The following is a 24,455-nucleotide window of genomic DNA, read 5'->3' on the forward strand; positions in this document are numbered from 1 at the left end:
TAATATTGTAATTGCACAGGAGGCTATTCATTCTATGAGGAATAAGCCTGGTAGAATAGGTACGATGGCTCTAAAGGTGGACCTTGAAAAGGCCTACGATCGGATCAGTTGGGCATTTCTCTTTGATACTCTTAATGAAGCTAAGTTGTCTGCTGCTCTTGTGGATGTGATTATGAAGTGTGTCTCCACTAGTTCAATGCAACTGTTTTGGAATGGGAACTTAACAGAGTCATTTAAGCCATCTAGAGGACTTAGACTAGGGTGCCCGCTCTCGCCCTATTTATTTGTGCTTTGTATGGAGAGATTAGCTCATGGGATTGAGCGTGCAGTCAGGGTGGGAGAGTGAAATCCGTTTATGTTTGGTAAGAATGGACCATCCCTAACATATCTCTTCTTTGCAGACGATCTTTTACTTTTGGGGCAGGCTGATGTTAGAACGGCTGAGGCCTTCTCGAATGTACTAGATGAGTTTTGTGGAAGTTCGGGAATGAATGTTAGTACTGCAAAGACAAGCTTATTTTTTTCTAAGAACGTCGACATTGAAAAGCGTAGAATAATTAAAAATCTGCTTGGAGTGCGGGTAGTTAATGATTTTGGGCAGTACCTTGGTGTTCCTCTCCTGCACCGGAAAGTTAGCAAGCTCACCTATGCTCATATTTTAGATAAGATGAAGGCGAAGATAGCAAACTGGAATACTGCACAACTTTCTTTGGCTAGTAGAATCACTCTGGCACAAGCAGTATTATGCACTATGCCGCTATATGCGATGCAAACTTCCAAGTTTCCTGTGGGTGTGTGTGCTAAGATGGGAAAGGAAATTAGAGGATTTATATGGGGGAGCGATAAGAGCATCTAACGATTGAGTAAGGTCGCATGGAGCAAGGTGTCGCGACCTAAGGACGAGGGTGGTCTTGGCCTTCGAAAGTTAAGCCTAGTGAATCTTGCCTTTGGAATGAAGGCATGTTGGGAGATATTCAAACAACCAATGTCATTATGGGCAACTCTGTTATGCTCTAAATATAAGTTTGATCCACTTTTGGGGTTTGATCCTATTGCTCCAGCTTCTTGTACACCCTTTTGGAGATTAATTTGCAGCTCTTCGGATACTATGCGTAGGAATTTGGTTTGGGCGTTAGGCACGGGGAGCAGTGTTCAATTTTGGAATCAACGGTGGGTTCCAGCTCTACATGGACCACTTTCTGAAGTAGTTATCCAATGTATACTTAATCACTTGTTGTACAAGTGAGGACAGTGGATTTTTTTGTTGAAGTTTCAGCTTGGGCATGGTCTAAATTCAGCTACTTGTTGCCTGAATTGGTGCTTGATCTGATAGTTGCTATTATGCCACCGGGAGCAGAGGTCACATACCTTCTTACCATGGAAGAGAATTTGGAGCTGGTACGGGCCACAAAGGATTAAAACTTTTTTTGGCTGCTCCTGAATAATGGGGTCCTAACAAATGTGAAGAGAGCAAGAAGACATATTTCTCCGTCAGCTATGTGTAGCATGTGTGGTTGTGAAGAGGACACTGCCCTACATATGCTACGGGATTGCATCCACGCGAAAAGGATATGGGAGGGACTGATGAGATATGGAGAAGAGGTTGGGTTTTTTGATGTGGCCTTAAATATGACGGATTGGATCATTCAAAATATTAACTCAAAAATCATGTTAGGAAGTGAAGTCAAATGGTGCATGGTATATGGAGTAGGCTGCTGGAAATTTGGAAAAGGCGATGTGGCTTCATCTTTAAAGGAGAGAGAATTAGCCCGATAGAGAGCATGGCTCAGATTGTTAGTATAGCAAAGACGGTAGAAGAGGCTAAAATGGCAAACGATGCAGCCACTGGAGTAGCTCGACTACCCACTTTTGTCAATTGGCGGCCCCCTCTGTCGGATATCCTTAAGCAAAATACTGACGCATCGCTAAAAGGAGGATCAGGACATGCTTTTGGTGGTGGTCTCATCTGTGATACTACAGGAACTTGGAGGTATGGCTTTGTTGCTAATATTGGAGTGTGTTCTATTTTGACTGCCGAAATTTGGTGCTTATTTCATGGGCTACAATTGGCAAAGAATATGGGTATTCGAAAGTTGGAGGTGGAGAGTGATAGTTTCACTGGTGTGTCCATGATTTTGGGGAACTTTGAAGTAACCATCAATTGCAGATCTATAGTATGGAAAATGCAGAGCTTGTTAAATGAGTTTGACTCAGTGGTGCTCCGTCACGTGCACAGGGAAGGAAATTTCGCTCCTGACTTTCTGTCACATTATGCATACAACTTTCATAAAGGTGTCCGTGTTTTAGAGTCTTCTCCATTGGATCTTAGTATTTGGTTGATGCATGATAGATTAGGTGTTTTTTACGTTCGTTAGTTTGTAATCGGGCTCTGCTCGCTTTTCTTTCCCAAAAAAAAGTTGTACACCTGATCACCAAATACACAAAAAATACAATATATAGAAATGCACCGACACACAGGGGAAAAGCTAGCTTATATAAAATAAGTCCACTATCCGGACCAGAATCAAGTTTAAACCAACATGTATGGTACTAGAATTCCCAGCTGTAATAATCAATGATGGATTGGAAAAATAATTTCAAATCTCCACCGTCACCAATAATGTGTTGATGTAGCATAAGAATGAGTAACTTTCTCCCAAAACAATGTGAAACTTCACCACAACAATGCAGTAGATCTACTAATCTAACATTCACCATCTACTCTCAACACAGAAGTAAGAGTGAAAGGAAAGGACAAAAAACTATAATGAAAGACAAATCCAAGTACCAAACAGTTCACTATTCTGACGTCTAAACTTATTAATGCTGCATTTGGATAAGAGCATCAGCAATAGCGCCCGTCTCGGCGGACGTCCGACCGGCTTACCGGACATCCGCGCAGGACGTCCGCCATTGTGCAAGGTCGCGACGGATACGGACGCCCGCTGCGGATACCGGCGTTCCGCGGATGCCTGCCATTGCGGAGACACGACGGACAAACATGTGGACGTCCCGATTTTTTAATTTTTAATTTTTTTTGTTTAAAAGTCAATATATACGGCTCGTTGAACTTCATTTCATTCGCACAACTTGTTTTAACGAGTTTCTCTCTCTCTCATTTGTTTTATATATCCGTAATGGTTGGTAGTGGTCGTGGTAGTGGTAGTGGTAGTGGTGGGCATTATGAACACATGATGCGGTTGATTCATGCACGTGTGCGGGAGTCAGCAGAGAGGGAGGGACAAGCGGCCTTGGATTCGGCGGTACCTCGACCCATCCATCGTCGATCTATAGTACCCCGGGACCACCTCGCTGCACACCGTCGGTTGTACGAGGATTACTTTGCTTCGGAGCCACGATATGGGGAGAACATGTTCCGGCGACGTTTTAGGATGCATCGTCTGCTCTTTTTACGTATCGTGGGTGCTTAAGAGCGATGATACGGGTATTTCAGGGTGTGGGAGGATGCGGCTGGTAAACCCGGCCACACGCCGATTCAGAAGTGCACTGCCGCAATCAGGCAGTTGGCATACGGAGGCGCGGCCGACATGTTCGACGAGTACCTCCACATCGGCGAGACGACTGCCCGCGAGTGCCTGAAGTATTTTTGTCAGGGCGTTAGGGAGACATTCGGGGATAGGTATCTTCGGAAGCCTACCCCCGAAGATTGTGAGGCTCTGCTGGATATGCAGGGGAATCAGCACGGGTTTCCGGGAATGTTATGCAGCATAGATTGTATGCACTGGGAGTGGAAGAACTGCCCCACTGCATGGAAAGGGATGTACACTACTGATTTCAAGGGCAAGAATCCCACGATGATCCTTGAAGCGATAGCTGACTACCGGCTATGGATTTGGCATGCCTATTTTGGAGTAGCCGGGTCTAACAACGACATCAACGTCCTCCAGTCGTCGCCCCTTTTCAACGACCAGTGCATGGGCATTGGTCCGGGCGTCAATTTCGTCGCCAACGGCAACCAGCACAATATGGGCTATTATTTGGCAGATAGGATATACCCTATGTGGCCCATCTTTGTGAAAACGATCAGATGCCCCACAGAAGAAAAGAAGGTCTATTTTGCAGGTCGTTAGGAGGCAGCGCGCAAGGATGTGGAGCGGGCATTTGGTGTGCTCCAGGCTCGATGGGCGGCAGTGAAGGGTCCAGCACGGCTGTCGTATGTTGACAGCATCGTCAACATCATGTACGCATGCATTATCATGCACAACATGATTGTCGAAGATGAAGATCCAGCAATTACTGATTTGACCAATGATGATGCTGATACTGCGGGTCCAAGCCACGGCGTGACCACTAGCAATGTACGAATGGGGATACCCCACGATGAAGTCGATCGAGTCCGTACATTTGCTGACATGCGCCAAAAACAAGCCCATGTTCGACTCCAGAACGATATTATTGAAGAAGTATGGCAGCAGAGGGGTCGTCGTTGATGTAGTTTTTAATTATTGAAATGCATTATTTTTTAATTTGGTGAAATGTACTTTTCTTTTTTTTATTTAATGGAATTTTTTTCCCTATTTGTGTCGAAATTTTAATTCCGTAAATTGTTTAATTCCGGAAATTGTTTAATTTGTGAATTTATGAATATTTATTATTGTGGGAAGTCCGTCGGGATGTCCTTGGGGATGTCCGCCACTGTGCAGTGGGATGTCCGTATGACATGGCATCCATAGTGGGATGTTCGTATGACGTGGCAGGAGATGTTTTTAGGATGTCCACGGGGATGTCCGCCGGGACATCCGCACCACTGCTTATGCTCTAAGAGCATCCGCAGTGGCGGACGTCAGAACGGCGTGCCGGAAGTCCGTGCGGGACGTCCGCCATTGTGTGCATGTGACGCAGATACGGACATCAGCTGCGGACAACGCAGTTCCGCCGCGGACGTCCCGATTATTGCATTACATTTTTTTAAAAAAAATTCTATAAATACGTCTCGTTGCACTTCATTTCATTCGCACCACTTGTATTAACGAGTATCTCTCTCTAAAATACTTTTCTTTCGAAGAACAATGGAGCATCACGATAGCGATTCCCCCGCTACGAGCGAGTCACAGTCGCCTTATTTTCCCGGCGGCGGGAGTACACTGGTGTCCGCCGCGATGCCCCAAATACCGGGGATGATGCCCCAACCTCAAATGGCGGCGGGGATGATACCCGGGCATCGACACGTTCTCGATGGAGGAGTTTGGAATATCTCCGATCCGGGATTCCCCCACAGACGCACCAACGGCGATCGGGAGGATGGGGAGGACAGGGAGAGTGAAGGGCAAGGGACGGGGAATACCTCGCCCGTCCCTATGTACAATGGTGAGGCAGGAGAGGGGTCCAGCGGGTACATGTTGTAGTACCCGGGTACATGTTGTAGTTCACTGGCATCGACACGTTCTCGATGGAAGAGTTGGGAATATCTCCGATTCGGGATTCCCCCACAGACGCACCAACGGCGATAGGGAGGAGGAGGACAGGGAGAGTGAAGGGCATGGGACGGGGAATACCTCGCCCGTCCCGATGTACAGTGGTGAGGCAGGGGAGGGGTCCAGCGGGAACAAGAGGACCGTTTGGAGCATGGAGGAGTGCATTGCGCTGTCAAAGGCGTGGATCAGTTTAGTGGAGGATCCCTACGTCGGGGCAAACCAGCACATCGACAGGATGTGGTGGCGCATTAGCCAAAGCTACCTCCAGTTCAAACCGCCAGGGGGAAGCCTTACAACGGAGAGCAATGCCGGAAACAGTGGGAGCGGCTGAGGAGGCAACTCAGCCGATTTGCCGGCATTTACACAAACAATCTCCGCTCTGCAACCAGCGGCATGTCTTCCGAGGATGTGAAGCTTCTGGCGCACCAGCAGTTCCCCGACAGTGAAAAGGGGTTCGTGGAATTCAAATATTGGGAGGTCTATCTTGTGGTGAAGTCTTCGCCCAAGTTCACTGCGGACGTTGAATCTGGCTGGCCGAAGCAGACGAAGATCAGCACCTCCGGAGAGTACAGAAGCAGTGCTGGTTCCCACGAACTCCTCCCCCCCCCGCCGAGGAAGAATTCCCGACACCTATATCGTCGATCCGCCGCCGTCGCCCGGTTGGGCAAAAGGCGGCGGCGCGGACTGCGAGGGAAAGCGCCAGCGGATCCGCCGAGGCCCAATCGGCAGCGCACACCCAAAACAATCCTGAGAACCCCTCCTTCGCCAGCATCGAAGCACATGAAACCTTGTTACGTGCGATGGTTGAATGGCGCCAATCGACCGACCCTCATTACAAGCGGTCGCTTAAACCCCTCATCAACAGTATGCGGCGCTATTTGGGATTCGGAGACATGTCGGGGAGTGACGACGAGAGGGGGGGTGGCGGTGGCGGCGACGACGAGGGTACTGGCGGCGGGGAATCCGAGGAGTGAGCCGACAGTTTTTTTTATCTATGTAATTTTTTTAAAATTACTATGTATGTTTTTTTATAATTATGTATCTTTTTTTTAATAAAGTGGTTGTAAGATCTCCGTATTTGCGTCGAATTTTTAATTCCGTAGTTTAATTTGTGAATTTGTGAATTTTTATTAATGTGGGAAGTCCGTCGGGATGTCCTTGGGGATGTCCGCCACTGTGCAGTGGGATGTCCGTATGACGTGGCATCCGCAGTGGGAAGTTCGTATGACGTGGCATGAGGTGTTTTTGGGATGTCCGCGGGGATGCCCGCCGGGACATCCGCACTGTGGATGCCCTAAAAAGAAGTTGGATTTGGGGGAAAATCTGTAAAATGGCCAATCAATACTGTACGGATCTCAAGTCCAATGTAAATGATTCCATATCTATGATTTTTAATCCAACACATACCTGCATTCATAACTCATACAAAGAGCTCAAGGATTCAAAATCCACTTTAATAAGCAACTGTGGATTCACTAGAAGAATCCAAGAGTGCCCACTATAAGGCGGACGTCCCCAATAGCCCCGCCCCCTTTTTTATCCATAGCCCCAAATTTTTTGTCTGCGCCTAAAAAAAAGGTTTCCGCCACTATAGGCAGACACTTCCAATAGCCCCGAAATTTTATAACCAATTTTCATTTTAATTTTTTCCTTTAGTTTCAATCAATTATAGTTAAAATCATCAGAATTTAAATAATTAGAAAATGAGGTAATTGGGACTAAATATTCGTTGTATTGGAAACGGTAAAATTATACAACGAACATTTAAAACAAAATACAAATAAAAACGCCGCCACCGTCTAATCGGTGGCGGAGTTGGAATCCTCATCTTCTTCTCCGTCTCCCTCGCTGCCACCGGCCGCCCCTGCCCCAGGAGCCTCATCAGCCAAGCTTAGACGGCGCTGGATTCGACTTATCAGTTTCAAGTATATATCCTTGATGAACGGGTCGGTTGCGGCCTCGTATTTGCTGCAGACGTCCTGCAGTTGTTGCATCAACTGCACATCTAGGCTCTCCCTCAAGACCTCGCGGGAACCAGGGACCTTGTGCGGTGGTGCTGAGGCGGGGTGCGCGATCCATACGCGCCCGACGATCGGAGGGAGGAAATTCCATCCTCTCTAGCACGTCGGATAGAGGCCTGTTGTCCCGGAGGGCGTGCGCGCCTAGAGTGTTTAACGGAGGGCTCTTCTGCTTGCTCGTCGTTCAGGTCGAATGATTGCGAGCCGCTGCCGCTGCTGTAGTCCCCGGCTATGTTGTGTCTAGTACGCTTCGGCCCAGGAGCTCCAGCCTGCTCTTGCGCACAGATGGCCTTGAATTTCGGACAGTGCTCAAGAACTTGATACTCCTCCCACATTGTGAACTTCGGCCAGCCCTCCGTGTTGTATTGGCCCATAGACAGTGCCTTCACGTCGGCTTCGCTCCGGCCACTCTCAGCATTGAGCAGGTTGTTATGGTATATGCCCGCAAACCGCTTGGTGGCCGGCAGAATCCTAGACCACTTTTTGCGGAGCTATTCTCTGTCACGCGGTCTGGCGTCTTGAGGTTTGAACTCGTTGTATGCCAACAGGACGCGCTTCCAAAAGCTCCCCTCGATATGATCGGTGCCCACTATGGGGTCCGGTGTGACGGCATCTCACGCCCTCGCCACAGCAATGGACTCCGCTTTGGTGTAGTGCGTGCCCCGTTTGTGTTCGGCTTCTGGCGCCGCTGCATCGCTGCCACCGCCGCTGCCGAAGCTTCTGCCCGAGCCGACACCGCCGCTTCCAACGCCGCTGCCCGAGCTGCCAGTGCGGCCGCCGCGTCTTCCGCTGCCGCCACCGCCATTGCTTCCACCCGCCCCTTCGGTCCCGCCGAGTCTCGTCGAAACGGGCGTATCCGGTACGCTGGAACTGAGCAGACCCATCATCGTATCCAGGGCATCTTGATCTGCATCGGTGAAAGAAGATTGGCTGGGTTGGAAAGGGGTCTTCGGACGAGGATGGTTAAGCGCGTCGAGGTTGGGTCTATAATCTCCAAACGCTGAGCAACTCAGATTTCGCTGAAAAGGTTGGGGCGTGGGAGAAGACATCCACGACTGAGATGGAGGAGGAGTTGGACTCGATCCCCACGGAGGGGGAGATTGACTCCAACTCCACGGCTGGGACGGAGAACCGCCATATCCCGACGGCTGAGATTGATATCCTCCATAGCCCGATGGCTGGGAAGGATTGTCGCCATATCCCGACGGCTGAGAAGGATAGCCGCCATATCTCGATTCGTCCGAGCTGAGTGAGTCATCGTGTCCACCGTGCATTTTTAGAGAATGAAAGTGTAGATAGTGAATGAATGGAGAGTGTGTGAAAAGGGTGTAAAATGGGGGGTGGAAGAGTGGTATTTATAGGTATAATTTTCGGAAAAAAAAAATTGGAAAGAGGCGCCCGGCGCGCCAATCGCCTGTGCACTATAGGCCGGTGCGCCTATAGATGCGGCGAAAGGGCACCGGCGCGTCCTCGCACAAAAAACGCCGAAGGACCTTCCGCCCCAGAAATTTTGTCCGCCTCGGGGCAGACGTCCTCCACACTATAGCAAGGAGCGGCGGCGGGGGGAAGGGGGCGGCCGGCGCACCGCCCCTATAGTGGACACTCTAAATGTAATCTATTATTGATATATGAATTAGAGCCCATGTCAAGATCAATCATACAACGACTAAAGATGTGCTGATCAACGAGATATATGAATCAGAGCCCATGTCAAGTAAACCCTAGGCAGAATTGTTTTACCAGCGGAGATATAATCACGGCGGTTGGATCAGCCCCCTTCCAAATTGTACATCTCGGAGCGGACGTTCATGGAGACCTTGAGCTGCGGGAGGCAGTTGGCGAAGATGAGCGTGTACTGATCGGCGGAGGACTCAGCGTAAGAGAAATTGTAGGCGGCGATGGAGGGGGAGAAGAGTTGATCGAAGGTGAAGCCGCGCTTGATGGCGTCAGATCTGAGGACGCAATTGATCTGCGCATCCTCGATTTGCTGGAGCACGTGCACCCAGGCGTCGATGGTGCAGAGGAATAATCCGACCTTGGAGAGCTCCAGCGAGTCGGGGGTGGATCTGGAGAGGGAGAGGTGGGAGACGTTGAGCTCGAGCTGGCCGTCGTGGGTGAAGCCGAACTTGTCGAGGAGGATTAAGGGGCGGGCGTTGGATCGGATCTGAGTGGAGCGGATCTCGGCGACGGAGAGGGAGGCGGAGGCGAGGAGGGTAAGGAGAAAGAGGAGCGGGAGAGACATTTCAGAGTCAGGTCGGATCTCAGTCTCTCGGGTCGAGTGGAGTTAACACTAGAAAGGAAAGGAAATGAAATGGTTGGAGATTTGTTAGTTGGGGTTTATTTAGAGCCCAGCCATAACCCAACCACAAACTCCTTCTGCCACATCATCTGCACTAAAACTCCTCCTACCACATTATCAGGGCAAGCAACTGGATAAGTAATAGCCCAACCACAATAAACAAAATTATTAAAAACAAATAATTAACAATCACACAAAATACGGAATTAAATTTACGACACATATACGGGAAAATTCAATAATTTCATTTAAATTAAAAAAAGTTCATTAAAAAATTGCATAATTAAAAAAACCTCTCTTCCACACACGAATTACGGAATTACAAAATTAAAAATTACAATCACGCAAATACGGAATTAAATTTACGACACAGATACGGAAAAATGCAATAATTTTATTTAAATTAAAAAAAGTAAATTATTAAAAAATTACATAATTTAAAAAAACCCCTCTTCCACACACGAATTACGAAATTACAAAATTAAAAATTACAATCACTCAAATACGGAATTAAATTTACGACACAGATACGAAAAAATGCAATAATTTTATTTAAATTAAAAAAAAGTAAATTATAAAAAATTACATAATTAAAAAAAATCGGCTAGCCGATTCCGGGCCTACAATGGCGGCTAGCGGATCGGCTAGAGCCCGCGAATCGGCTAGAGCTCGCCGATCGGCTAGCCGCTTTGCCGCTCGCCGCCTACAATCGTTCGACTAGCGACCGTCCAACGCCGGGAATCGGCTAGCCTGTCCGCTAGCTGATCATTGGAGATGCTCTTAGCGTCTATTCCTCTCGCCGAAGCTTCCTTCAAATTCAAGTCGTATATATAAATATAAAGATTAAATATTCCACTTTCATTTTTCACAATATTTGAATTTTCCAAGTCAATAGTCTTGCCCACTATATCACGTTACATATAGTGCTATAAATTTTAGGATCATGATAGTAAATTAGATTGAATATAAGATATATATCTTGCTTTTTACGTAGTACTCCATAAAGGTAAGATTGCTTATGTGTTTTAAACGTGTGTGAGAAATGGAGTATATGCTTATTTATATGTAAAAAATCAGGATAATTTATGCTCATACGGTGAAAAATTATATTCAAATTTTAATTGGTTGCACAATCTGACGAGAGTTTTCTAAAAAAAACTCAGAGGTGTTTTCATTACATTGTAAACAAGAAAGCTGGCAAGGATTGTAGAGTTTAAAATAGGTCAATAAATTAAAGGTGAGTGACAATTGGGGTTAAAAATTGGAGTCGGTGGGTAGGGGCGGAAACCACGAGGATGATGTTGAAAAGTGAAAACTCAATTTCATTATGTAGGTATTTAGTAATACAAAAAAATACAATCAATATTCAATGGGACTAACGAGATGATGTAGATTAATTTCTGATATGACATTGTTTATGGATGTAATATTGTTTATCACTTGATGCATAATATTAAATAAAGTACGTACTATAATAAATAATACCAACATCAGTTTCAGGGCAAATATATAAAGAGCTCAATTTATAAATAGTGAGAGACTATTTCGTCAACTATTTGAGTTGGGCAAACTTAATTCTTTGCTCAGCGTATTAATGGCGGTAGTAGTGGAATTATCGATCGTTCTACTTTCCTCAAGAGTTAGTCAACTTGATGATATTTAGATTATAATACACTAAGATAAACTTCTAACTAGGGATGTCAATCGGGCCAATCCGTTCGGGTTCGGGCCAACCCGTTCGGGTTGTCGGGCAATTCGGGTACGGGCTATTCGGGTTATGATTTTTTCGGGTTATAAAAGTTCGACCCTAACCCTAACCCTTCGGGTTTCGGCTAACCCACCGGGTTATTCGGGCCAATGCGTATTTTTAATTCTTTTAATATTTTCAAAAATAATACGTGTTTTAAATTTTCTTTAATTATATACATATTTTTAATTAATCATTCAACAATGAAATACATATTTTTAATTTTCTTTAATATTTTTAAAAAAGATTAAGTTATTTAAATTTAAATAACTTATTCATTACATAATTATTTACAGAATATCTATCAATAGTATGTTTATGTTTATGTATTTAAAACATAAATCAACACTTTGTTTCAAAATTCAAACATAAATCAATTCGTAGAAAATTAAATAAAATTTTCATAACGTGAGAGGTGCATCGTAGATGTAACAAAAATATTTTGAATTGTTAAAGAGTAAATTATCAAGATGCTAGCTAATTGGAGTAACTCTAAGTTTTCTTGAATTATGATTGGTCAAATTTAATTTATTCCAGCTGTAAATAAGTCAAATAATAATTTATCTTTGTTTTAAGAATCATCAAAGTACGCATAATTCAATGACGAAGCGGCGTCAAACACTTTGCACTATTATATTGGAAATATACTAAAAGAAAGCTTTTATATACGAGTATTTATGAATCCATGAACCAAATGGTGATTTTTTTCGTGATCTTATATAGTCGGTTGGCGTATTTGGATTTTGCATGATTTTAGAGGGTTGTTTTGGATGATTTTGATTATATTTCTATATTTTGGTATGTTTATATGTTTGTTGAGAAATGATAGAAAATTGATTAGAAAATGTACACAAAATATGTGGATGTGCAGCAGCCTTGTTTGAGTCAATGTTTCTCTCGATTTTGAAGTCTGATAAACCTATAATACATATCATTCTCTTCGTCTTCGAAAGAGCTTCGCGTGGATATATTGCACGCCTCAATCGGAGCTTTGTAGAGAAAGTTATGACCGTTACAAAAACTGCTCGCTGTGCAGAAGCCTTCAACCCGACGGGCCGACCCGTAACCCGAACGGGTCAGCCCGCCTAACCCGACAACCCGAACGGGTCAGCCCGAATGGCCCGATTTTAAATTCGGGCTGCAAAATTACAACCCTAACCCTGTATTTTTATCGGGTTATTCGGGCCGGCCCGCGGGTTCGGGTTACATTGACATCCCTACTTCTAACTGGGCTTATAATACTATAGAGCAATTACTAATCATTTTTTGTTTTCTTTATTATTCGATTATTCAACTAAAGAATAAATTAATGGCTTATAAGGCTATAACATGTAAACATTCATATTCCTGGCCGTTTTGAAGAGGTTACATTATTTTAAAAATCATGTTAATATCTTTCCAATAAAGTAGTTACAATTTATAATACGAGATTCGATATAATTTAGGACTGAATTTTCCAATATTTTAAAAACCGGACCGGCAAGCGAACCAGCGACGTTACTGGTTCACGGTTCAACAGGTCCAACCGGTCGAACCACCGGTCTAACCGTTTTACTATTGCAAATATATATAAAAATATATTAAATTTAGTAAATGATTTACAATTAATAATATATCACAAAACATTAAACCTTATAGATAATTAGTGATGTATAAATATAAATAATATTAAAATTTAGTAAATATATTCAGATATATATATTTAATATTAGTTAGTCTAGATAAAAAATTTAATATTTCATGTATTAAAATAAATAATGTTTATATTAATTTAAGAAAATTTATTTCGTAAAATAATATATAATTAACTACGAATTAAGTACTCATTAATTAGTTTAGATAAGATTATTCATTAATGTCAATAGCTAGGGTATATAAATTAAGTATGTAATATAAAAAATTTATTTATAGTAAATAATGAATCTTATATGGTACTAATAATAATATAGGTGGTAAGTAGAGCATCATTAAAATATAAAGGATGATAATTATATATATTATAATTAACAATTATATTAAAGAATAATAAAATTAAAATGAATTATTAGTTTTTGTAGATAAAATTAATGGTTAATGTATAAAAATATTTAATGTTCAAATTATTCAATGAGCCCATGTGGTGGAGTGGTAAAGGTCTTCTTAACTAGAAGAGAGGTCATGAGTTCAACCTCTGCCAACAACAAATTTTAAAAAATTTTGAAAAAAATAAATAGAAAACCGATTTTCGGTTCACGGTCCAACCGGTCCGACCGACCGGTTCCACCGGTTCACGGTGGTTCAATGCAGTAGTGGTTTAAAGGGGTGAACCGGACCGGACTACCTACCGGTTCGCGGTCCGACCGGTCGAACCGGCCGGTCCTGTCCGGTTTTTAAAACATTGGAATTTTCACACTCAACCATAGTTCATGTAATCTATTTGGCCATATTTTGCCGAACTTTTAACTTAGCTCTTTGTTGCATAGGCTTTAAATATAGTACCCATCGTTCCACAGTAATAGAGACATTTCATTTTGAGCACTCATTTTGGAAAAATGATAATAAATGGTTAAAGTAGAGAAATAGTAAAGTAAGATAGAGAATATAGTAGATAATACTCCTCTCTACACTATTCTCTACCATACTTTATTCTTTCTCTACTTTAACCATTTATTATCATTTTTTCAAAATGAGTGCTAAAAATGAAATGTCTCTATTACCGTGGAACGGGGGAGTATACATTTTCAAAGTTAATATTAAGTCAACAAAACCCTCATGTCCCAAGTTGAGAATAATATAGTCACCTAACTTAAGCAATATGGGTAATATACTATTGAATTGGTAGCTAAATTGATCGTTTTAGTATGTACATAAATAGAGGAAACTTACATATTAAACGTTCCTTATAAATGTTGAAATATAAATTATTAATCCTCTTATTATTAGTATAATTTTGACTACTGTTATTGGTAACCGTATTTCAACTAGAAAATGATATCATAATAATATGAAAAAATGGATATAAAAAATTAAGTTATATAGCATGATTTGAGATTTGATTGAGCATAATAAACGGTTTGGGGCTTGTTTCATGGTTTAACAATGCTCAAATAATATAATACATTGTTTGAAAAAAATATTACTAGTACTAATAAAATAAACTTTATCGAATCATCGATTTATAATTCGTATTTCTTTGATTTATTTGTCTCAATGTTTTATTAATTCAATATTATGTCGCATATGTGTTGGGGCACTAGGAAATTAATTAAAATACAGTAATATTGAGAATTAGAGGAAAAGATTAGTTGAATTAAAAATATAGGTGCAGGTTCCAATTTTTAATTAATTAGCTCAAGGTGTCGTAATTTCAGCCGTCGCTCAACATTTCCCTTCTCCGAAATTCCTAATCTTTCCTTGTTTTCATTCTCATTTAATCTTGTCTTGTGCATTTCGAACCCTAATATGATCATAGAAGCTGAGGCCAGATCACCGTCGCGGTGACAAACAGTGTTGCTGCCTGGAACCGGTCTCTATCTACTTGCGACTAAATTCAATTTTTAGGCATTCGAAATTGATTTCCCCGATCAGGTAACTTCTGATCTTCTTCTCACCTTACCTTTCTGCATTTCAATTTTTATTCTACTTTTGACTAACTGTGAATAGCTATTTAAAGTGGAATTCATGTTATTCGGTTGATTTTCGAGTTGTATGTATGATTGATTAAATTGTTCCATCGTGAAAAACTACTGTACATGACTTTCATGCTCTTTGATAAATCATTTGATATGAATTCGTTGATGTTGATTATATGCTCACCCTGTGCACAAGTCTTCGTTTTTTAGAGCTCATAAAAATCCGAGTATGGGTAGAAAAACTTAAAAAATATTTGGATAATCATGTTCAAAGCCGTAAATGTTCGTTTTTTACATATCTAATTCCTTGCAAAATTATTTTAATTAACTAAAGCTTGACTTCATACCATAAGGATTCAACAGAGCTTGAGCTTTGACTGTTCTCTTGGCGTTGTTCTATTGTAGCCCTATTTTTGACAAAGTATAGAAAATAATAGTAGAAGTTGTGTATGCTGTTGTTGCATAGAATGTCCTCTTTTCATGTGTCATTGGGTAATCACTGAAGCCGCGTTAATTTCCAAATTCAGTGAAGAACTGATTATCCATATAAGAAACCCGCTGATATCTCTTTGATGATTAAATCAACCATATTGAATTGTGCTGTAGGTAGTCCTTGACGTGGGATGAAAAGGTGTCTGTTTTTCCGAATTCATTCTTCCGTTGACATTTACAACTCTTTTGGTTGAATATTTGGTTCTGATATGTTCCTAGAAATGGAGAATTCAAATTCAGAAGATCTATGCTGCATGGAGCCAAATGTTGAGGGCACAATTGATGATCCAGCTTCGACAAGCTCATCCTATGGCCGGTTAGGCCATCACGCCAGTGGTCGTCATGTGGTGGGTGGCATTCAAGGTATGTAATATATAACAAATATAAATCATGTCAAATATGACTAATTTGGAAGTATGTTTGAATACATGCTTACTCTTGGTTTGGAATATTTAAGCAATTTTTATATTAATTCTGAAGTATCCATTCAAGATTTGACTTTATCATGGGTTTTTTGTTCGCCTCTTTTTATCACGACGATTAGAAATTTCAGAATGTATGTGTGCGCTTGCACAAGTGCGTGTTTGTACTACATGAATTTGGGCTCATGTTGTGTTTCAGTGATTAGTGCTGATTTTTGTAGCTCGTTGATGAAATGTTAGAGCTGAACTATAATTCGATACATGGACATTATGTGTTACCTGTTACTGATTCTCTCCCTCTGATTTTTAGCTGCTGATGTCATATTGTGGAGGCGTTATCGTGTTTCATTTGGCTTAGTTGTCACCACATTATCCTGGCTATTAATCGAGCGCTCAGGGATACCATTTTTATCCCTTTGTTCTGATGTGTTGCTGATTATAGTTGTTCTACTATATCTTCAGGCAAACTATGCCGAATACAGAAATAAGTATGATTCCTTAACTTTTGCGTCCCACATTTCAGTTTTTTGTTGTGTCTAGCATGAGTCGCCTGATATCTTTCTGTTTTTTGTTGCCAGACAACTTCCGACATTACCTGAACTAATTCTATCAGAAGAGATGGTGAACAATGCTGCTGCATCTTTTCGTGCCAAAGTGAACTACATGCTCCTCATGGCTCATGATATTACTCTCGGCAAAGATTTTAAACTTTTTTTCAAGGTTAGCTGTGATTGATTTATATATATTGAAAGTAGATGATCAAACTAGTGCATGACTTCACATGTCTTTTTCATACTCTTCTCATCTATCCTTTAACCCCATAGTTGGTAGAATGATAATAAATTTGCTGAGTGAATTCCAATGCTACTGGAGGATACAGAGAAAACAACAAAGTCACGACTTCTACTTAGTTATTAGCTCATATAAATATTCTGAGTTAGCGATAGTACTAAGATATGTTTCGTGCCATCCCCCTCTTTGAGCGTTGGTGTGGGGGTGGTTTGGTTGATGGGCGACTTGGAATGAAACCATAAAAGTCCCGGAAGAACCTAGTTCAGATAAGCTCATAACTGGATTGTCTTCTGATACCATTATCCTTTGTTCATATCTCTTATTTATTACTATTCCATTACTTATTTCAATCAAGTCTCTGATAATGCAGACACCAAAAGAAATAATTAAGCTTCCACAACTGTAACTCCTTTAATTAGCCAGAGTCATTACTCTCTCGAATGAGCCCAAACTGCAGTCTCATTCCGGATATCATATGTCCAAAAGTGATACTCCATAACCTTGATTCAGGTGAATTGGGTATGCAAACCTTGTTCAGTTCTTGAGAAAAACTAATGTTTTGATATTATGTTTTAGTTAAACTAGATGGTTCTTATTGTGTTTACGACCTCTAGCTTAAAGTAGCAGGTATCATATTGCTTAATTTCTCCACCTACTGCTCAAGTAAATTTCTTAAATTTTGTGGAATTACAGAGGAATCTTGCTCTCGGAACAGGGCACTCTATAAAAATGGTCGACATGTATGAGTGCAAATGACATGGTTTTGATCTAGTTTAGCACTTTTACGTATTATATTTCACTGATGTCAATTCTCTTGTAATATGATGTTGGCACTTTTAATGTTGATTCTTTTTTATCGCAAGGCACCTCTATTGGATACTGTGGATCTTGTTAACCCTGAAAGGAACATTGTCTACTACTTCTGGCTAAAATATGAAATACTAATATGAAACAGTAAACTTATCCAAATTACTTTCATGGTAAGTAGTAACCAATGGGTTTATACCTGTGGCGAGAGAGTTGTCCAGTGCTATAGGCTAAACATGTCAAATAACATGATTATGCAAAACTATCCAAGATGGCATGTCTCTGGTATCTACTCTGAAATAGGCATGTGGCTTTAACCACCATATTTAGTGAAATTCATGGCCTTTGTAAAACTTGCAGGTCGTGATTGCTCTATGGCTCTTGTCTGTGATTGGTAGCTTGATATCTTTTGCCACTCTTTCCTATATAGGTATAGCAGTTTGTCCTCGTTATATTTGCTCGGTTTTTATTCTCTACTGTAATTTCTTAGTTTCTTTTAATCTTACATCCATTGATGTTGCTATACATGCTTTATCTTACATAAAATATTGGAAGAAAATATGACGGAGTTCAAGCATTATGTTTGATAGTTTCATTATTTTGGTAATTTGCATCTCTTTGAAACTTGTCTTTAAAATAACTTACAAATGCTGCATTTCCATCACTGTGAGCTCGGGTTTTGAGTCCCATATTGTCATAGCAGTATGCAACTGTTGATTTTCTGATTGTCTTACATTGACAACAGGGATCATTATTTCCATTATAGTTCCAGCATTGTACGACAGGTTTGGAGACCGTGTGGACCAGTGCGTCGGGATGATCCATCGACATTTTTCTAAGCATTATAAGATAGTTGATGAAAGTCTCAATAGCAGATTACCTAGGGCTCTCGCCAAAGACAAGGATACTTAATTTTCGGAGTAACATCTTGTAAGAATACAGTATCATCTATCTTTTCTCGGCTAGACTTGTCCAAAAAGATTAAAAATTAAAGAAAATGTTAATCTCTCTGTTTCCCACCACTAATTAAAATGGTGTATCAGTCAGATTAAGGCATGCATTGGTTGATTGCGGCATGCATTAGCTGAGCATACATAAACGCTTGAAATATCTAATAAACTGTTTATACAAGTTTCAATGGTTTATAAGCTCGTCAAAAAAATAAGTTTCTAATGACTAATTTATTTTTGGGGTAGGTCCCTAAGATCATAAATTATGGCAGGAATTTGGTATTGCCCACGACTTGGTCGGTTGCTAATATGTTTAACTTGTGCTTTGTAGCAAATTTTCGGCGAGTTTGATTTTCCCTAAATTGAAAATGTGCGACACGTCCGTTTTTATAGATGGACAAATTGATCAATATAAAAACAATAGTACTTTTAGTGGGTGTAAAAGATGTTGCGTTGCTTATTTTTAAAAGTTCTACCAAAATCTTGGTGTGTAATTTTCTAAAATTTCAATTCAAATATTTATATAAGGATTTTGTTAGTAATGCACTCTCTCTATTTGTTATTAGAAGTTCCAGTTGAGTTTTGCAGGAGTTTTGAGAAATATAATCGAAATGAGTAGTCTAAGATAGCGGAACGTGAATCTCATTTTCATATATTAAAATAAATGTGAATGAAATGGGTTTTTGTATAGAGTGTAACTTACTTACCATTTATTGAAAAATGAACTGGGATTATTAATCATGAACGAACCAAAATAGCAAACACGAGACTCCTATCCGTGGACCAAGGGAGTTTTGTTAAAGGATCCCATCTGGACAGCGACGCCCTAGATGACTAAGTCTCCTCCACAAAATAGCCCCCCACCTGAGTGTCACAACTCCCATCTCACATCCTATAACTTTTGTTTCTTATCATTATTACAGTATTGTTTCTCATCATCATTATTGGCTTTACGAGGATAGGTCCTGAGAAGAGCCTATTTCCCAATTTAACTTATGGAAGAAAAGATAAATCTTCCTCGGACTGGAATGGAAGCATTTATAAACCCCCTTTTTGCGAGTAGAGTTTGGCAACATTAAGGGTGGTAGGGACTCATGTGCCCTTATACTACCATCCATTAAAGCCCTTTGAAAAATTCTCCACTCATTAATTACCATATTTCTACCGCCTTCACAACTATAATATTCTAACTTTTAAAGTTTTGTATGTTGGTAATTAAACTCAAACTGAAAATTAAACTTTAATTCCACTTATAATCAAATAGTCCTCCAACCATACAACTAAATATCTATCTCATATGTAAAAAGAAAAAAAATTAATTGCCCTTGCAAGTTTCTATTTAGGTCCACCCTATATTGTCATAAATTGAAGAAAGATGGTTTACTTGTAGACCTGTAGTAGTGTAGTTATATATAGATCAAAGAAAGAGAGATACACAAGTTAGATTCTTGAGAAAAACTTGTATCTTCTTTGAAGGAGGTTCAACCACCACCAACTTTTTCCCCCTTGCCGATTTTAATGAATTTAATTTATCTGCAACTGCAACCTATGTTTCGTGTCAGAAACACCCCCTTATTCTTCTCCATCCTGTCCCTCTTTCTCACTCTCTCCACATTTGCATTTGTGGCGTATAATTTAGTGCCCCTTTCCCTTTTCTGCTCACCTTTTTTGCTCCTCCCATTCTTGCACATTACCAATCAACATTTTATTTTTCTTTATGTTGTGAAGAAGATGATAATGGCGGTGAAATGTGGTGCGAGAATGGGAGGGCAATTGGTGAATGAAATCTTGAGTTTCCTAGTGTTTAGTGTGTTGGATGTGGTGGATGTGATTCTCTGCTACGTTTACAAAGTGGCGGACTTCTTCTTCGAGGCGGAATGGAAGGCGTGCTACTGTTCCGCCACCGCGAAGGCGTCCATCGCCGGGAGAGGCAAGATCGTGGTGTCCGAGGCTACCGGGGAGTCGAAGATCGTGCGGCTCACATGCACCAAGATGCAGCTCGAGGAGATCTCCGACACGCTCTACACGCGCCCCTCCCTCGTCTCGGCCGTCTCCAACTCCACCGCCATCCGCCCCTCCAAGCGGACCGGCGTCCGGTCGTCGTTCACTGTGAACTCGACCGTCATCGAGATGCTGCAGGGAAGGTTCGGCGGGCAGCAGACCCTTCCCGTGCCGAGGTGGTCGGATTGTAATTGCAAAACTTGCACTTCGTGGACCGCTGCTTCATGCAGGGACACACTCTTTGTCAAAGTTGACGGAGCCCATGGTAAAATAATGTCAACTCGCTTCATAAAAATGTTTAATTTTTTTATTGTTTGGTGTGTAATAAATGAATTGTTGGCAGAAAATGCGGGGGAAAATGTTGTATTCATTCACGGGTTTATATCGTCGTCCGCGTTTTGGACGGAGACGCTCTACCCGAATTTTTCGAAATCCGCGAAATCGAAGTATAGATTGTTTGCGGTGGATTTGCTCGGTTTCGGGCGGAGTCCGAAACCGACGGATTCGCTCTACACATTGAGAGAGCATTTAGACATGATCCAACGCTCCGTACTTGATCCGTACAAGGTCAAGTCGTTCCACATTGTGGCGCATTCGCTAGGATGCATTCTCGCTCTGGCTCTTGCAGTGAAGCACCCTTCTGCGGTCAAATCACTGACGTTGCTCGCACCTGTACGCACCATTACTCTTACTACGTTTTCATGATACACGTGGCGTGCATCAATGATATTTTTTTTTAAATGTCATTGTCAAGAAATAGTAGCCATTAGTCCTTTATCTTGGACTATTAGGGACTAGTAATTAAGGACCCACTAGAATCATGAATGAAATGTTAATTGCACCGCATATAGTTAGTTAGGATTCTAATTGGTAGTACATATGTGACGTTTATGATTTTGATTTGATTTGATTTATGATGGGGTCGGGAAAAACATTAACAGCCATATTTCCCAACGCCGAAAGGGGAGGTAGCGACGCAGTACATGATGAGGAGGGTGGCGCCGAGGCGTGTGTGGCCGGTGATCGCGTTTGGGGCGTCGATGGCGTGCTGGTACGAGCACATTAGCCGGACGATCTGCCTAGTCATTTGCAAGAACCATCGCATATGGGAATTTCTCACCAAACTTCTCACCAGAAATAGGTGCGCAATTGCTCCTAACATGTCACTCTCATCAACCCTAAATTAATTGCTGCACCTAATTAACGTTGGTGCACTATAAACCAAGTATTGCCAATAGTCAAAACTACCATTGCTTTTTTTTTGCTATAAACATTTTCCTTCATCTCCACACGCAACATTAATTTTAAGTTGTAGGTTCCATCGAAACGTGATAAAATCAATTATAATTAGAGTTTATTCAAGTAAAAAATTATTACAGTTAATCAATTATAATTGGATTTTAGTACTACTTAGGACTAATACTCCATCCGTCCCGCACTACTCGCACTTATTTCCTTTTTGAGCGTCCCAAGTTACTTGCACTCTTTCCATTTTTTGTAAAAAATTTCACCTACAGCCGTCATTTTTGACTTTCCTATACACTCATTCCTTAATCTCCGAGCCGAAAAGGAAATGAGCGAGTAGCTCGGGACGAAGGGAGTACATCGTAGCATGCTTGTTCATTTATTCCAGAATGATCACACATATATACGTAGGATATTTCCGGCAGGGACCAACAACATACCCTAACTAGGGCATTTATGTTGTGATATTCCCAAATATATCCATTCATTTAATACTACAATACCATAGATCATACTAGCTAGGGCAAAACATGTGAGACCACGAAAATGAATAGCATTTCATTAATTTGATGAATGTTGTTGTGAAACATATGATGCAGAATGAGGACATACTTGATGGAGGGTTTCTTTCTGCACACACACAACGCGGCATGGCACACGCTACACAACGTTATATGTGGCACTGCAGGCAAGATCGAAACCTACTTGGACGACATGAAGAATCGACTCAAGTGCGACATTACTATATTTCACGGCCGAAACGATGAACTCATACCCGTGGAATGCAGCTACAATCTGCAGTCAAGAATCCCTCGAGCGCACGTTAAGGTTGTCGAAAATGAAGATCACATCACCATTGTTGTAGGAAGGCAGAAGGCCTTCGCTAGGGAGCTCGAGGCAATATGGAGGAATGCAAGCCCTTGATCAAACTTATAGTACATACTAATACTATATACTATGCTAAACACCCGAAATAAAAAAAATGAGAAATGTATCTAAAAATCATTCCCAATCAAGAAAGCTTTGGTTTGATCGAGGTTAGGGCTAAGGCAAGTGTGGAATATCCATCATAGTTTTTTCAACTATTCCTAATTTCTTCTTGTACCATGGAGGTTCTATAATTATATCACCGAATTAAATTATATAGTGTGTATTTAATTGGAACGTCTTTTATATCAAATTAATCGGTGCAGTTGTTGTGAGGAGACAGTGGAGAAATTAATCGAAGCCAATTCAACGTAAGCCATGTATATACATTACATTAAGTTGATATATAAGTGTTTATTTGATGTATAAGTGCTTATTAATTTGTTGAGTTGAATCTAGCTAGTACGTGGCCGAAAACGAAAAAGCAATAAATCTTGTTCATGTGTATTAAATGCAGTGCTTAAATTGAAGGCACTCTCGGGAGGATTGGGATTCCAGATTTTGAGCGGCTAGACTGAAAAAACATTTTGGCACATTAAAATATACACATACAAGAATTAATATTTCGATCTTCAAATAAATGGAATTAAAAAACATACTAGAATCAATATTTCTATCTTAAAAAACTTAAGTTTTAAGGACATAAAAATTGAGACGCAAAAAGAAAGCGTTTCTACATTAAGGACAAATTACCTTAATCTTTTTTAGGACGCTTCCATTTGTGTCCTCTAATTTTAGTTGAGACATCAATAATAAGCACGCTTTTGAAGTGTTGAAGGCATATTTAGAAGCACAAATTAACGTCCTTAATTGTATTAAAAATGTTCTTAATGATTTTTCGTTATAGTGGATATAAAATGGACAATCAATAATACTAAATTTATCATTTTCTATCTTCCAAAAAAAATTAATCACCTATTTTTCATATTTTTAGAGCATTTTAGTCTCGTCGAGTCAAATTTGGCTCATAGAGAACGAATAGACAGAACATAATGCCGATTCATATTTTCATAATAATTAATTTGAAACATAAAAAGTAAATTGAGTTTTAGGTGTAAAGTTGCTCATCCTATTTAAAAATAATTACAGTTGAAATATGTAAATAGTACTAATAATTTCTAACAAAATCGGTTAACTTCATTAAAAATCTCTCTTTCAAATGGGCCTTTATTCACGGAGCATACATGACTGCATACTTGATTTTACATTCAAAAGCAACAATTTTCTCTAATCCTTGAAATTTATTTTGCAACTTTAATTTGATATTCGGTTTTTATTATATTATCTATAAATATCTAGAATATATTAACCAGCAGTAATTAATCCAAAGCATAACGTTCAACTTTAGTTGTGCATGCACTAGATGAATTATTTAGAGTCCAATTTCACCAAAGATCCCCTTATATTAAACAGTGATATGGTTAGGCTTTCAAATTTGTTAGACCCTGCCCAAACCAACTCACTTGCACTGACATACCACATGTTACTTTCTCTGTCCCACAAGAATATGCACTTTCTAATTTTTGAAAATTTTCTCCCTATTGAGGTGAGACTCATTCTCCACTAACAATATTTTATTTACTTTTTTTTCTACCTCTCTCTTACTTTATCAATTTTGCATTAAAACTTGTACAGAACCTAAAATGTATACTCTTTGGGGATGGAGGGAGTACTAACTAAGTTAAGTTGTATTTCGTGATCGGCTTGCT

General features: G+C 40.7%; 4 protein-coding genes across 5 annotated transcripts; 2 read left to right on the plus strand and 2 right to left on the minus strand.

Annotated features, from left to right (window-relative positions):
* Positions 1-8,067: 8,067 nt before the first annotated feature.
* On the minus strand, positions 8,068-8,727 carry LOC121770200 (RNA-binding protein FUS-like). The gene has a single exon (XM_042166976.1). It carries the CDS (start codon positions 8,725-8,727, stop codon positions 8,068-8,070), a length of 660 nt encoding a protein of 219 aa, XP_042022910.1.
* A 494-nt stretch (positions 8,728-9,221) lies between these two features.
* On the minus strand, positions 9,222-9,695 carry LOC121770201 (protein CANDIDATE G-PROTEIN COUPLED RECEPTOR 7-like). Its single transcript, XM_042166977.1, has one exon. The coding sequence runs from the start codon at positions 9,693-9,695 to the stop codon at positions 9,222-9,224; it is 474 nt and encodes a 157-aa protein (XP_042022911.1).
* A 5,133-nt stretch (positions 9,696-14,828) lies between these two features.
* On the plus strand, positions 14,829-18,649 carry LOC121770952 (reticulon-like protein B16). 2 transcript variants are annotated; one of them, XM_042167730.1, is made up of 7 exons: positions 14,829-15,066; positions 15,717-15,741; positions 15,822-15,965; positions 16,335-16,512; positions 16,603-16,744; positions 17,984-18,053; positions 18,369-18,649. In XM_042167730.1, exons 3-7 carry the CDS (start codon positions 15,824-15,826, stop codon positions 18,533-18,535), a joined length of 699 nt encoding a protein of 232 aa, XP_042023664.1. In that variant the 5' UTR covers positions 14,829-15,066; positions 15,717-15,741; positions 15,822-15,823; the 3' UTR covers positions 18,536-18,649. The 2 variants fall into 2 exon arrangements, with proteins under 2 accessions (XP_042023664.1, XP_042023663.1); XM_042167729.1 differs by lacking the exon at positions 15,717-15,741 and having other exon boundaries at positions 14,830-15,066.
* Positions 18,650-19,957: 1,308 nt separating this feature from the next.
* LOC121770538 (probable lysophospholipase BODYGUARD 1) lies at positions 19,958-22,961 on the plus strand. The gene is made up of 4 exons (XM_042167262.1): positions 19,958-20,839; positions 20,918-21,246; positions 21,516-21,715; positions 22,419-22,961. Exons 1-4 carry the CDS (start codon positions 20,092-20,094, stop codon positions 22,741-22,743), a joined length of 1,602 nt encoding a protein of 533 aa, XP_042023196.1. The 5' UTR covers positions 19,958-20,091; the 3' UTR covers positions 22,744-22,961.
* The last annotated feature ends 1,494 nt before the right edge of the window (positions 22,962-24,455 follow it).

This window comes from Salvia splendens, chromosome 16, assembly GCF_004379255.2.
Source record: "Salvia splendens isolate huo1 chromosome 16, SspV2, whole genome shotgun sequence".
In the NCBI taxonomy this organism is placed as follows: Eukaryota; Viridiplantae; Streptophyta; class Magnoliopsida; order Lamiales; family Lamiaceae; genus Salvia; species Salvia splendens.

Excerpts from the sequence above, each read along its gene's own strand:
- LOC121770200 (XM_042166976.1), bottom strand. The coding sequence starts at position 8,727 with ATGCACGGTGGACACGATGACTCACTCAGCTCGGACGAATCGAGATAT.
- LOC121770201 (XM_042166977.1), bottom strand. The coding sequence starts at position 9,695 with ATGTCTCTCCCGCTCCTCTTTCTCCTTACCCTCCTCGCCTCCGCCTCC.
- LOC121770952 (XM_042167730.1), top strand. The coding sequence starts at position 15,824 with ATGGAGAATTCAAATTCAGAAGATCTATGCTGCATGGAGCCAAATGTT. Across the intron at positions 16,513-16,602 it reads TATGCCGAATACAGAAATAA|ACAACTTCCGACATTACCTG; the intron begins GTATGATTCCTT and ends TTTTGTTGCCAG. Across the intron at positions 18,054-18,368 it reads TGCCACTCTTTCCTATATAG|GGATCATTATTTCCATTATA; the intron begins GTATAGCAGTTT and ends CATTGACAACAG.
- LOC121770538 (XM_042167262.1), top strand. The coding sequence starts at position 20,092 with ATGAATTTAATTTATCTGCAACTGCAACCTATGTTTCGTGTCAGAAAC. Across the intron at positions 20,840-20,917 it reads CAAAGTTGACGGAGCCCATG|AAAATGCGGGGGAAAATGTT; the intron begins GTAAAATAATGT and ends AATTGTTGGCAG. Across the intron at positions 21,716-22,418 it reads AAACTTCTCACCAGAAATAG|AATGAGGACATACTTGATGG; the intron begins GTGCGCAATTGC and ends CATATGATGCAG.